This window comes from Pristiophorus japonicus, chromosome 1 (genome assembly GCF_044704955.1).
Source record: "Pristiophorus japonicus isolate sPriJap1 chromosome 1, sPriJap1.hap1, whole genome shotgun sequence".
NCBI lineage: Eukaryota > Metazoa > Chordata > Chondrichthyes > Pristiophoridae > Pristiophorus > Pristiophorus japonicus.
This window is the reverse complement of record NC_091977.1, coordinates 326,162,536-326,176,209: the sequence shown is the minus strand read 5'-3', so window position 1 is coordinate 326,176,209 and position 13,674 is coordinate 326,162,536. Positions and strand designations below refer to the sequence as shown.

The following is a 13,674-nucleotide window of genomic DNA, read 5'->3' as shown; positions in this document are numbered from 1 at the left end:
CAGGTGGGGCAGACGGTGGTTGGAGGGACGGGTGGATGGGGTGCTTGATTTGTTGTATGCTCCTTCCGCTTTTTGTGCTTGGCTTCCGGCGAAGAGCCTTGAAGTGTTCGGTGCCTTCTCTGATGTTCCTCCTCCTCTTTGAGTGGTCTTGGGCAAAGGATTCCCAAGAGTCGGTGGGGATGTTGCATTTTTTTCAAGGAGGCTTTGAGAGTGTCAAATATATTGCTGGTTCCTTCATCGTTGCTGAGTCAAAATCCTGGAACTCCCTCCTTAACAGCACTGTGGGAGTACCTTTAGCACAAGGACTGCATTGGTTCAAGAAGGAGGGTCACCACCAGCTTCCCAAGGGCAATTAGGGATGGGCAATAAATACTGGCCTTGCCAGTGATGCCCACAACCTGGAACGAACTTAAATAAAAAAAAAAATGGAACATTTATAGTTGTGTTTCAGGAGAGAAATTTCTGCCACGGGTTTGGGAGTTAATGTAGAATAGTTGTCTTGTACGCAAGTATAAACTGGAGCAGGAGACTGGCATTGCATAAGGTGGACTGAGAGATTGGTACTGAAGAGAGTGATCACTGACCTTGGCTGCACTTCCAATGCTATGGCAATTTTCCAGTTGTTTAAATTGGTCTGGGCATTAGCATTGCAAGTACAGTCAGAAAGTATAGGAGTTAGCTGCACTTTAGTCAAAGCTAGACTTCCATTCAACATTTTGTTTTGCAGCTGAAAGGTAGAAGCATCATTTTATACATGGTCACCGTGTAGAGTACATATTGTAGTCCAATTGGACTCCATTTGTAATCGCAGGACTAGAAGAAAACACCTCAGGCCCACCTCAGTCTAGATAGTATCTTCCTTCATGTCTCTCTTTAAAATAGGTTTTATTGATATACACTCATCACTGATTGCACAATTTGCCTATCAGATTCCCACAAATCTCTCGATACTTTCTGGAAAGAAAATTCCATTGCCAATTCTTTGTCAGTAACTTAATTTTCAAATGTCCAAAATAAGTGATTGAACAAACAAAAATGTCAAAAAAATTACATATTTGAAAAATAATAATTAAAGTTATCCAATAAATTGCCTTTGGTGTCTTTTATTGCCATCATTGGAGTTTAGCTTGAAGGCGTTGACCAAAAGCCTGGGCATTGACTTTGAGATGAACCTGGATTGTGCAGTCTATGGGGCTGAAATTCAGGGTTCCTCATCATCATAGGCAGTCCCTTGAAATCGAGGAAGACTTGCTTCTACTCTAACAGTGAGTTCTCAGGTAACTGTACAGCCCAACATGGGAATTACAGACTCTGAAACGGGGGACAGACAGTCGTTGAAGGATCAGTGCTGGGACCCCAACTATTTACATTTTATATTAACGACTTGGAAGAGGAGACTGAGTGTAACGTAGCTAAGTTTGCTGACGATACAAAGATGGAAGGAAGGGCAATGTGTGAGGAGGACATAGACAGGCTAAGTGAGTGGGTAAGAATTTGGCAGATGGAGTATAATGTTGGAAAGAGCAAGTTATTATTTAAATGGAGAAAGATTGCAAAGTGCTGCAGTACAGCGGGACCTGGGGGTACTTGTGCATGAAGGACAAAAGGATAGTATGCAGGTACAGCAAGTGATCAGGAAGGCCAATGGAATCTTAGCCTTTATTGCAAAGGGGATAGAGTATAAAAGCAGGGAAGTCTTGCAATAGCCATACAGGGTACTGGTGAGGCTACACCTGGAATACTGTGTTCAGTTTTGGTTTCCATATTTACGAAAGGATATACTTGCTGTGGAGGCAGTTCAAAGAAGGTTAACTAGGTTGATCCCGGGGATGAGGGGGTTGTCTTATGAGGAAAGGTTGAGGAGATTGGACCTCTACTCATTGGAATTCAGAAGAATGAGAGGTGATCTTATCGAAACGTATAAGGTTATGAGGGGGCTTGACATGGTGGATGCAGAGAGGATGTTTCCACTGGTGGGGGAGACTAGAACTAGACGGCATGATCTTAGAATATGGGGCCGTCCATTTAAAACTGAGATGAGGAGACATTTCTTCTCTGAGGGTTGTGAATCTGTGGAATTCGCTGCCTCAGAGCTGTGGAAGCTGGGACATTAAATAAATTTAAGACAGAAATAGACAGTTTCTTAAACGATAAGGGGTTATGGGGAGCGGGCAGGGAAGTGGAGCTGAGTCCATGATCAGATCAGCCATGATCTTATTGAATGGCGGTGCAGGCTCGAGGGGTCTTATGGCCTACTCCTGTTCCTATTTATGATCTTATGTTCTTATGAAAGGGTGGATGGGGAGTCTGGTTTGCCTCATGCTCCTTCCACTGCCTGTGCTTGTTTTCTGCATGCTCTCGGCGTCGAGACTCGAGGTGCTCAGCGCCCTCCTGGATGCTCTTCCTCCACTTAGGGTGGTCTTTGGCTAGGGATTCCCAGGTGCTGGTGGGGATGTTGTACTTTATCAAGGATGCTTTGAGGCTGTCCTTGAAATGTTTCCTCTGCCCATCTGAGGCTTGCTTGCCGTGTAGGAGTCTTCCTTGCTGCAATGCTCCATCTCACACTCAACAAGCTCCCCGCTGGAGTGGAACTAAACTATAGAACCAGTGGGAACCTGTTCAACCTTCGTCGCCTCCAGATTAGATCCAAGTCTGTCCAATCCTCTCGTCGAACTACAGTACGCGGACGACGCTTGTGTCTGCGCACATTCAGAGACTGAACTCCAAGCCATCGGCAACATCTTCACCGATGCGTATGAAAGCATGGGCCTTACACTAAACATCAGTAAGACAAAGGTCCTCCACCAACCTGACCCCACTACACAGCACTGCCTCCCGGTCATCAAAATCCACGGCGTGGCCTTGGACAACGTGGACCACTTTCCATGCCTCGGGAGCCTACTATCAGCAAGGGCAGACAACTACGACGAGATCCAACAACACCTCCAGTGTGCCAGCGCAGCCTTCGGTCAGAGTCCCTTTCAGGCCCGTTACCGCTGTTTTGTGGCGGAATCGAGTCGCTGCACCGTTCCAGTCCATTGGCCGCCCCAACCCAAATTCAGCTTGGGGATATTTTGACCTGTCCTCACTGTTGCCGACCAAAGTTTCATCAAAGTACGCACTGCCGCTATCCTGCACCTCCATTTCAAACCGCCCCAAATTTGCCGAAACAAATCTGTGAGCCGCTGAACGGTGCCCCCGACAGCTTTTTCTGTCGGTACACCTCGTCTGCTCTCTCTCTGCTCTGGCGGTGCGGCGGCCATTAAAGGTGAGGGCCGCATGCCGTGGCTGCCATCTTATTTTCTTTTGCCGGCCGACTTCCATGTCGGCTGAACTATTGTTCCCCCGAGTTCGACTGGGCTGCCAACAGGGTGCCAGGCCACTGGCCCAGCCAAAACCCTCCCTGGTGGCCCAGTGGCCAAAGCTTAAAACATCCCCGATTCTCTCCCCTTTAATGGAGGGGAAGGAGCGTGGTGACTCACAGGTGCAGTGATGTCACCACCGCTCCGCCGCTGAGTGACAGTGGCGGAGACTTGATCCCGCCCCCAACTTCCACCCCTCAGCATGACTTACCGCCTCACTTCTGCCCCCATTATGATCGGCTTCCGGTCCAACGTTAAAAAATCTTCCAAGTGCTGAAAATGGATCGGATGGCCGCCTCATCACTCCTTGGCGGAAAAAATAGGTAAAAAATCATAGGTGCGCCAGCTTTCTGGCTTGCCTGAATTTCGGCCCCTATGTATGTGCACTGCCTAATGCCTCAGGATACATCAATACTGTTCAGTCAGCAATACTGATAAAATGATGCAAGATTTTTCTTTAGCTTCTAAATGTTTCTTCCCAAATGTTTAAAAAAATTATTTGGAGCTAGTTTGCAAATCTGATGATCTGAAAATAAAAAATAAAAAAAGAATATATATAATGTATGTAGCTGAGAGATCAGTGTCTTTCCTCATTTATAATTGAGCTCATTATTTTTTTAAAGTTGAATATTGAAGCATACAGGCTCCATTTATTTCACCTGGGGTATCACCTGGCAGGTTAGAACAGCCTGCTTATTGTTTGTTTCATGTTGATAGTTAGAAAATTGACAATAGATGTCGGGCAACGGAAGAGAGACGAACCACATTCTGGTTTGTTGTTTCAAATACAATATAAATGAGTTAAATATTGAAAGCTCTAATCACCAGTGTTGATAGTAATTGAATAATTTTTTTAATAGTTGTCAGAGACAGTTATATACACATGTGCTTACATATTCAGTGCTTGCAGTGCTCCCTCAAAGTTACAAATCAGTGCAGCCGTACGTAGAATTTCTTTCTCTTTCCGCCCCCGCTGTCGCGTTCATGCCCTATCCCACCCGTAACTGTTGACAGGCATCAGAAATTCTACTTGTGTCCCCCAAGGATCGATCCTTGGCCCCCTCCTATTTCTCACCTACATGTAGCCCCTTGACGACATCATCCGAAAACACAGCGTCAGTTTCCATGTGTACATTGACGACACCCAGCTCTACCTCACTACCACTTCTCTCAACACCTCCATAGTCTCTAAATTGTCAGACTGCTCGTCCGGCATCCAGTTCAGGATGAGAAGAAATGTTCTCCAATTGAATATTGGGAAGACCGAAGCCATTGTTTTCGGTCCCCGCCACAAACTCCGTTCCCTAGCCACTGACTCCATCCCTCTCCCCAACTCCTGTCTGAGGCTGAACCACACTGTTCGCTACTTTGGTGTCATATTTGACCCTGAAATGAGCTTTTGACCACATATCCACAGCATAACTAAGACCTCCTATTTCCACCTCCATAACATCGTCCGTATACGCCCTTCGGCTCATTCGCTGCTGCACCCCTCATCCATGCCTTTGTTGCTTCTCGACATGACTATTTCAACGCGCTCTTGGCTGGCCTTCCACATTCTACCCTACGTAAACTAGAAGTGATTCAAAACTCGGCTGCCCGATTCCTAACTCACACCAAGTCCCGCTCACCCATCACCCTTGTGCTCACTGACCAACATTAGCTTCCGGTTAAACGCCTCGATTTCAAAATTCTCATATTTATTTCCGACTCCCTCCAGGGCCTCGCCTCTCCCTATCTCTGTAAACTCCCACAACCCCCCCCGCAAGATTTCTGCGCTCCTCTAATTCTGCCCTCTTGAGCATCCCTAATTATAATCGCTCAACTATTGGTGGCTGTGCCTTCTGTTGCCTCGATCCCAAGCTCTGGAACTCCCTGCCTAATTCTCTCCCGCCTCGCTACCTCCTTCAAGACATTCCTTAAAACACCTCTGTGACCAAGCTTTTGGTCAGCAGTGCTAATTTATACTTGTACAGCTAAGTGTCAAATTTTTAATCTCTCAACACTTTTGTGAACAGCTTGGGATGTTTCACTATGGTAAAGGCGCTATATAAATACAAGTTATTGTTGTTGTGAGCCAAACTTTACATTCAGCCCCCAGTTGTGCAAAACCCCAGGTTCCTCCTCTACATTGACAATCCTCTCTTTCCCCCCCCCCCCCCCCCCCCATGCTGCCAAACACCAGTTGCCCTACTACAGTACTGTCAAACTCCAGAACCCCCAAGCCAGTTCTGCCGTTTCCCAGGAACATTCCCAGTGCTATTGAAGCTAAGAGCAACTAAACGTAATTTCACCCAGTGTTTCTAAATTCCAGCTATGTACTTCCAATTCATACATCATGCCTACCATCTTGATTTGCAATCTCAGCTTTAAAAATAGTCAGATATAAATAAATTATTTAGGCAGAAGAATGTATGTAAAATATATAAAGGCTGCTCATTTACAGTATTCTGAGAATGAAGTAGTGAGTTGAAAATTCAATCCCCAAAACACCAGGAAAAATTAGATTACCATTTAACAAAAGTCTATTCCCTGTTTGGGTACCGCTTCATACCCACTGCTACTCAGATGACCACAGTTCATGAGTGAACCTTAACCTTAACCACATTGGTTATCACAGCCAAACCCAATCCTGGCTTCATCTGATGTCCACGCATGCACTTCCAGAAGATTGTTGGAACAGTATGTGAACCTGGGTCCATTATCCCATCCCAGCTGGGACACTGAGGATATTTGTAGTTCCTTCAACACTGCCCCAGCTGAGATTGGCTAACTCAATACAGACTGGGGTTTACACTTTCACATGAACTGTCTTGCTTTGACTCAACTATTCCAATACTCTCCTGGCCGGCTTTCCACCTTGCATACTCCGTAAATCTGAGCTCATCCAAAACTCTGCCCATATCCTAACCAGTCCTGTTCAGCCATTACCCCTGTGCTCGCTGATCTACATTGGCGCTCCTGGTCAGCAACGCCTTAATTCAAAAATTTGTATCCTTGTTTTCAAATCCCTCCATGGCCTCGTTCCTATCCTATCTGTAACCTCCTCCAGCCCTACAACTCTTCAAGATCTCTGCGCTCCTCCACTTCTGCCCTCTGCATCCCTGGTTTTCTTCGTCCCACCATGAGCAGCCATACCTTCAGCTGCCGAGGCACTGGAATTCCCTTCCTAAACCGCTCTGACTCCATCTCGTTCTCTTCCTTTTTAAAGCGCTGCTTAAAACCTACCTCCACCTGTCCTACTATCTCCGAGTGGTTTGGTGTTAAATGTTGTTTGATAACCCTCCTGCAAGGCACTTGGGACGTTTCACTACATTAAAGGTGCTATATAAATGCGGGTTGTTGTTTTCAGAAGACGACAATTTTCTGACGACGGCAGAACGGCAGTACATTATCAAGCGTGAATTAGAAAATTTGAGGGCGATAAATGAGACCTCGGTCCCTGGTCATCCACAAGTGAAGCTGTATCCTGGGAAATCGATCAGTAAGTTCCTCATATTTATACATTTCAGTTTCTGATTACTGTTGATCAGGAAAATGGAAAAGTACTAGTAAGGTAACAAAACGAAGTGCTGCCATAAGGCATGATCAAGGTGGTGGTGGGTGCGTTCACAGGAAAATGGACGAATCCTGGAATGCAGTCTTTAAGACACTGGTGAGAATCTCCTGAAACAATGACACTTATTCAGTCATTCTAAACCAATGGCTCTGATCAGAATGTTTCAGGTAGAATAAAGTGAATATGAAATAAAAACAGAACATGCTAGAAATACTCAGCAGGTCAGGCAGCATCTGTGGAGAGAGAAACCGTTAACATTTCAGGTCAATGACCTTTCGTCAGAACTGGAAAAAGTTAGAGATGTAACAGGTTTTAAACAAGTACAGGGGCAGGGGAGGAAAGAACAAAAGGAAAGGTCTGTGACAGGGTGAAAAGCAGCAGTGATTAAATGATAAAAAGGATGATGGTGCAAGGCAAAAGGGGGTGGTAATGGGACAAGAAAAGGAACAAAAGATCCGTCTAGAGGAGCTGCAAATGATCACAGCAGAATCAAGACCGATAGAATGTGAAGCCTGGTTCCACAGAGGTAATTATATAGAGCTTCTGCTTTTTGTGAGGTGTTATTGGCAGCAAATTTAAGGATCCAACTATTTGTACTAACTATTTGGCTGCTGTCTCCAATTGGCTCTCCATTATCACATGACATATTGCTGATTGGTCCCCTTGGAGGATAAGTCACACCCTGAAGTTTCTCTGGAAAGTGTAACTGGAACCACCCAGCCCAAGTTCTCACTGACTTTGCAAATTGTAATTCGATCCTTTTTGACTTCTGAAGCCTTAGAGGACAGATCTCGAACAACCCAGCAAAAAGTCTCCCAAGTTCCAGCCGAAGTCCCTTACCCTGGCGCAAGTGCATTCCTCCCCCAGTAAAAGTCCCTGACTCCAGTGCAAGTGCACGACCTTACCCACACCCCCCGCCCAGAGCCATAGATGTGGCATTGTATATGGATTGTTGACAGGTTTATTGGGGATGAAGTGAATAGTGACAGTCTCGTGATCCGTCTTCCCTGAGTTCCCTCTCTCCCCTCTGATCCCCCCACCCCACCAGGTGCTCTCCTTCTCCCTCAGGCTCTTTCTCTTGCTCCTGCCCACCAGGCTCCCTTTCCCACTCCCACTAGATTCTCACTCTTTCCTTCCCCCCCCCCCCCCCAATCCCCAGGCGCTTTCTTTCTGTCCCCCCCAAACCAGGCATTCTCTCCCACCCACCCCCACAAAGGCTCTCTCTCTCTCTCTCTCTCTCTCTCTCTCTCTCTCTCTCTCTCTCTCTCTCTCTAGACCCCCCACCAGACTCTCTCTCCCACCCCCCACCCCCCACACACACACACACCAGGCTCACTCTCTCTCCTCCCACCCTCTCCAACATGCGCTATCTTACTCTCTCTCCCACCCACCCCTCCACCCCCACAAAGGCTCTCTCTCTATCTCTCTCCCTCTTCCACCCCGCCGCACCCCCCAAGGCGTTCTCCTCTCTCTTTCTCTCTCTCTCTCTCTCTCTCTCTCTCTCTCTCTCTCTCTCTCTCTCTCTCTCTCTCTCTCTCTTTCCCTCTCTCTCTCTCTCTCTCTTTCCCCCCCCCACCCCACACCAGGCTCTCTCTCTCCACTGTCCGCCCCCCCCCCAACCAGGCTCTCCCACTTCCCCCTCCGTCCCCCGTCCCCTGCAAAACCAGGCACTCTCTTCCCCCCCCCCCCCCCAAGCCCCTCTCTTTCCCCCCCCAAGCCCCTGTCGTCCCCCTTTCTCCCAGCCCATCAGGTGCTGTCCTACCCCCTCAAGCCTTTTCTCTCCCCCCCCGCCCCCCAAACCAGGCTCTCTGCCCCCTTCTCTCGCCCCAACCCCACCAGGCGCTCTCCTTCTCCCTAACGCTCTATCTTCCCCCAGCAGCTCTCTCTGCACCTCCAACCCGGTTCTCGCGCTCTCGCTCTCTCTCTCTCTCTCTCTCCCTCCCTCCCTCCCTCCCTCCCTCCCTCCCTCCCTCCCTCCCTCCCTCCCCTCCCCCCCCCCCCAAAGGCGCGCTCTCGCTCTTTCTTCCCCCGCTCACCCCACCAGGCTCTCTCTCTCTTTCCTCCCTCTTCCCCCTCCCCCCCCCCAGGCTGGCTCTCTCTCTCTCTCTCTCTCTCCAGTTCAGGGATCGTGGTTGAGTGGGAGCTAAGGGCTTGGCGGCTTGCAGCAGGCTCGGGGAGGGCTTGGTGGGAAGCTCATGGCTTGGTCGGAGGAGAATGAACATGTTCGGGGCCCCACTTCCGGGTGGGGGTGGGGGGGAGGAGGGCGGAGTCGGGAGGATGCATGTGTAGAAAGCTGTTTGTACATATAGTTCCTCTGCAAATTGAAAGGGGAAGCCTATTCAGTCATGGGTTTTTGTAGATGTTTGTTTGCCTGCAGATCGATTTTTGATGGGGGTGTGCGGGGTTCTTGGAAACAGCTGAATGTTAAACTCAAAAGTGATTCGATGGCCCAGTGTTCAAAGATAATAGCTTTGAGCCACTCGGATAGCAAAGGTCCCATCTCTCAGCCATACTGCCCAGAGGGGTTCCAGGTTTGATCCCTAAGTCTGCAAAATTAGATGATCTCAGCTGGAGAAGTGGGTTGGTTTGCCGGAGAATAATACCGGAGGATGTAACTGGTCTTGGCCCACTTGCACATGAGATATGGCCAGCAACAGACAGATGGAATTGACCTGGTGGATATTTCCTGACCTTTTCAATTGGAAAAATGAACTTGTACCCATTGAACAGAAGACCAACTTCTTACTATCCAAACCAAGCAAAACTCTGCTGTTAAGTTACTCATCCTAGAATGTTAGAATTTTACTGTACCATTTGTCCATCGCTGTAGCTCGCAGAAAGAGTTATGGTTTTGATAGTCAGAATGGGACACGGCACTGAAGGCCTATTCTGATCAGAGCACTAGACAGTTTGATCTTGACTTCCTTTGATGTACTCTGCCATTCTGGCTGTATAGTTCAGGGTTTCTATTTGCTGCCCTGCTCTTCAAAAGCGCCAGCGCAGACTCGATGGACTGAATGGTCCCCTGTGCTCTATGATTCTACGAATATGTCCCCACAAACTTGCATAAAAAAATCTCCTTGTTCTTTTAGTATTTAGTATTCTTACATTTATGTCCTCTAGTTACTAACACACCAACCAATTAAAATACCTTGTAATTTTGAACCCCTCTATTAAATCTCTTCTGTTCTCGTGAAAAGAATCCCAGTTTGTGGAATCTCCCTTCTTGGCTTAAGAGCATAAGAATTACGAGCAGGAGTATGTCATATGGCCTCTCGAGCCTGCTCCACCATTCAATAAGATCATGGTTGATCTTTTACCTCAACTCCACCATCCCACACTATCTTCATATCCCTTGATTCCCTTTGTGTTCAAAGATCTATCGTGCTCTCTCTAGAATATACTCAATGACTGAGCATACATAGCCCTCTGGGGTAGAGAATTATTAAGATTCATAAACCTCTTGAGTGAAAACATTTCTCTTATGAGGGTGTTCTGAGGATTTACCAGTGTGTGATGGCTCCTAAGGTGTTTGAGGGTACCAGGTCGAGTTGGTTCCTGAAGAACTGCAGGGTGGCACCCCAATAAAGCGTTGCAACTAGACCCAGTGTTTTGCCTCGAAGGGTTTTGCTTCTTGTTGTTAGACTTGTGAACAACTTTGTGCAAAATTGGTGATTTTGTTCCAGTTCCTGTGTGACCTCCAATTTTAGCAAGTCCTTCAACCTCAAGGTTTTACACACTCCCTTGTATTAGAAATGCACGGAGCAGGAACCTTTTGAAGTAACTTCATTTGTTCCCCTTGGGTTATGACTACAGTAAGACAGAACTGTTAGTTTTTTCTGCAATCAACCTTGCATGTTCCTTATCAATGTTTTATGTATTTGCATAATTTTTGCACTTTTGACTCTTGGGTGACAATCTGTGAAAGAAAGAATCCATTAAGAGCAATGTGTATTTTCATCTAGTTCGCCGTTTGCAAACCAGTGGACTTTTAATTCAGCTTTATCCACTACATGACCCGGCAGAACTGAAAAAGCTCAGCTTCCTCTGGTACAGGCGGGTAAAATTTGCATTTCAGCCTCTCGGTAAGTTAATAAATGAGGTAAACCATTAAAGCCTTATTTGCATATGTCATAAAAACTCAGTCCAATACAATCAGCATGGGATTGATTTCATGCACATCATTTGTACGTAAGTATCCTCCAATCACTGCATTTTTCTGGGGAATTCGTTCTGTTTTTATCGGGAGATGTTGCTGTACTTTTGGTCAAGAGTTATGTTTGCTGTAGTTAGAATGATTTGCACAGGAGACGACCATTTGGCCAATTGTGTCTCTGCCGACTCTTTGAAAGAGCTACGCAATTAATTCCACTTCCCTGCTCTTTCTCCAAAGTCCTGCAGATTTTCCTCCTTCAATTATTTATCCAATTCCCTTTGGAAAGTTACTATTGAATCTGCTTCCACTACCCTTTCGCATTCCAGATCACAACAACTCGCTGTGTTTATTTATTTTTTAAATACCTCTTCCCAGTACCTGGAATGGTTGCCCAGAGCCCACTTCCCAGCTGCTGAGTATAATCGAGGGGCCTCCTTGCTGGTCATTCCAAAGCAAAAGGAATAAGTTTGTAGCGACTGTGTTTTAAATAGACTCTGTTTGCAGTTTGCTGAGTAAATACACTTTGTTTGCTGTAAAGTAGACTGCTGTGAGTCCTGCCGTAAGTCCTGTCCATCTACAACGCATTGGCTGATGCAGTGATGTCAATACTGATTTCCAACTTCATTTGGGACTGGGCTGCAATTGGAGAGTCCTGGTCTCGTCATCAGGAATTCCTGTTTGCAGTACAGAGCACACCGTTGGAACAAAGCAGCACTGTCCAGTAGGAGATGCAGCCGGGACTACATTAAGGCTGTTGTGTGTTTACATGAAGTGGGGGATTGGAGTGGAAGAGTTTCTCTGGATTTGAAGGGGAAGAGTACCCAGTGAAGTGGAAGGACTGGAAAGGAATAGGGAAAGTGCCTCTGTGGAGTGGATGGGTTGGAGGAGGAGATTGCCTCTGTGAAATGGAGGGGAGGGGGTGGGGGCTGTACCCATTGAAAGGTTCGCTCAGAGAGTTTTTGGGGACGTGATGTCCATTTGGTCTGTTTCTCAGTTACTGCAATTGTGGCATTTTATTCCTCCTCATCAACCTCTGCAGTATACAAAACAGTCAATCGCCCCATTCTCCTCCATAGTTCATTTTCGCACATTTACAACAGTGACTACACTCCAAAAGTACTTCATGGCTGTCAAGCGCTTTGAGACGTCCGGTGGTTGTGAAAGGCGCTATAGAAATCAAAGTCTTTTTTAAAAAAAAAAAAAAAATTTTTTCGTGAGACTGCTCTTGCATGTTCACATGCGATCAGTTCAACTCCATCAATGGCTTCTCCTTCCTTTGAATCACCTCTGGAGGCAATGAGCTATCCCCATCTACATATCCCTGACCTTTTGATTGCTCCACATGTCTGCTATTAACATCCAGCTCTACCTCTCCAGCACTTACCTTAACCCCATGATCATCTTTTTCATTCTCGGGGTATGGGCGTCACTGGCAAGACCGGCATTTATTGTCCATGCCTAGTTGCTCTGAGAAGGTAGAATTTGATACAACTGAATGGGTTGCTGGCCCACTTCAGAGGACAGTTAAGAGTCAACCACATTGGCTTGCGACTGGAGTCACATGTAGGCCAGAGCGAGGCCCTATCTTCCCTTTCAGCTAGATGCAAAAGATCCCATGGCACTGTTGAAAGAAGTGCAGGGGAGTTCTCCCCACTGCCCTGATCAACATTTTTATCTCTCAGCCAACACCGAAAACAGATTATCTGGTCATTTATCGCATTCACAATCTCGGGATGTCCCAAAGCACTTTACAGAACAAAGACTTTTTGAACTGGAGTCACTGTTATAATGTAGGAAATGCAAAAGTTTGCCCTTTAAATCTGAAATAATGAGTATTTTAAACACTAGTTATGTGCTAGATTGATTATTGCTAGATTGACAGTAAATATCACTAAAGGTATTTTGCTTTTTAAAAGTGAACAGTAATGGAAAATATTACAGTAGATCAAGTTCAGATGATGTAATCCAAATATCTGATCGAACCATATCCATTCTGTGTTTTTCTGTGCAGTGACCTTCCTGTACAGCTTTTACTCCCTGTGTAATCAAGTTTAAACAAAAACAATCACATTTCTGATATTTAAAGTTTTAAGACATTGGACAAAATACATTGCCATCTGACATGCATTAAAATGATTCACTGAAGTAATTATTTTTGATGGAGAGGTTCCCTCCTTGATGGAATTTAGGAAGAGAATGGGAATACAATCCAACTTTAAAATGTTCTATTTGTGCTGTGTCCATAAAAGTAAAACTTGTATCCTGGAAAATGTTTGCACAGAATTTTCACATGCGTAAAGTTGGCCACGAACGGACTCCCCTACACGTGCAATGGGAAACCAACTCTCTCTTCAACTTTTACAATGAGGACCGATTAATTATGTTCACAAGTGACTGCTTGCAAGGAATGAGTTTGTTGAGACAAAAGTGTGTGTCCTGGCCCCTGTTGCTTCAACGAACAAACAAGCTGCTTCATGTCTTTTTTTCAAAACTCAACCAAAGTCTTAGTTCATTTAGTTCATACTCCTAATATGGGTAGACAAGTGCCAATGGAATGTTTGCCGTTGGCCTTAGCTGAGTGGGTAGCACTCTTGCCT

The 13,674-nt window shown here is 46.1% G+C and overlaps 1 protein-coding gene across 3 annotated transcripts in view; it reads left to right on the top strand.

The window, feature by feature from the left end:
- The window catches only part of ano10a (anoctamin 10a), a 128,979-nt gene that overhangs the window by 14,793 nt on the left and 100,512 nt on the right, over positions 1-13,674 (top strand). For all 3 annotated transcript variants that reach the window (XM_070888944.1, XM_070888928.1, XM_070888936.1), the window contains 2 exons: positions 6,715-6,846; positions 10,887-11,006. In XM_070888944.1, the coding sequence (XP_070745045.1) occupies positions 6,715-6,846; positions 10,887-11,006 (252 nt within the window). The remainder of the gene's footprint in view (positions 1-6,714; positions 6,847-10,886; positions 11,007-13,674) is intronic.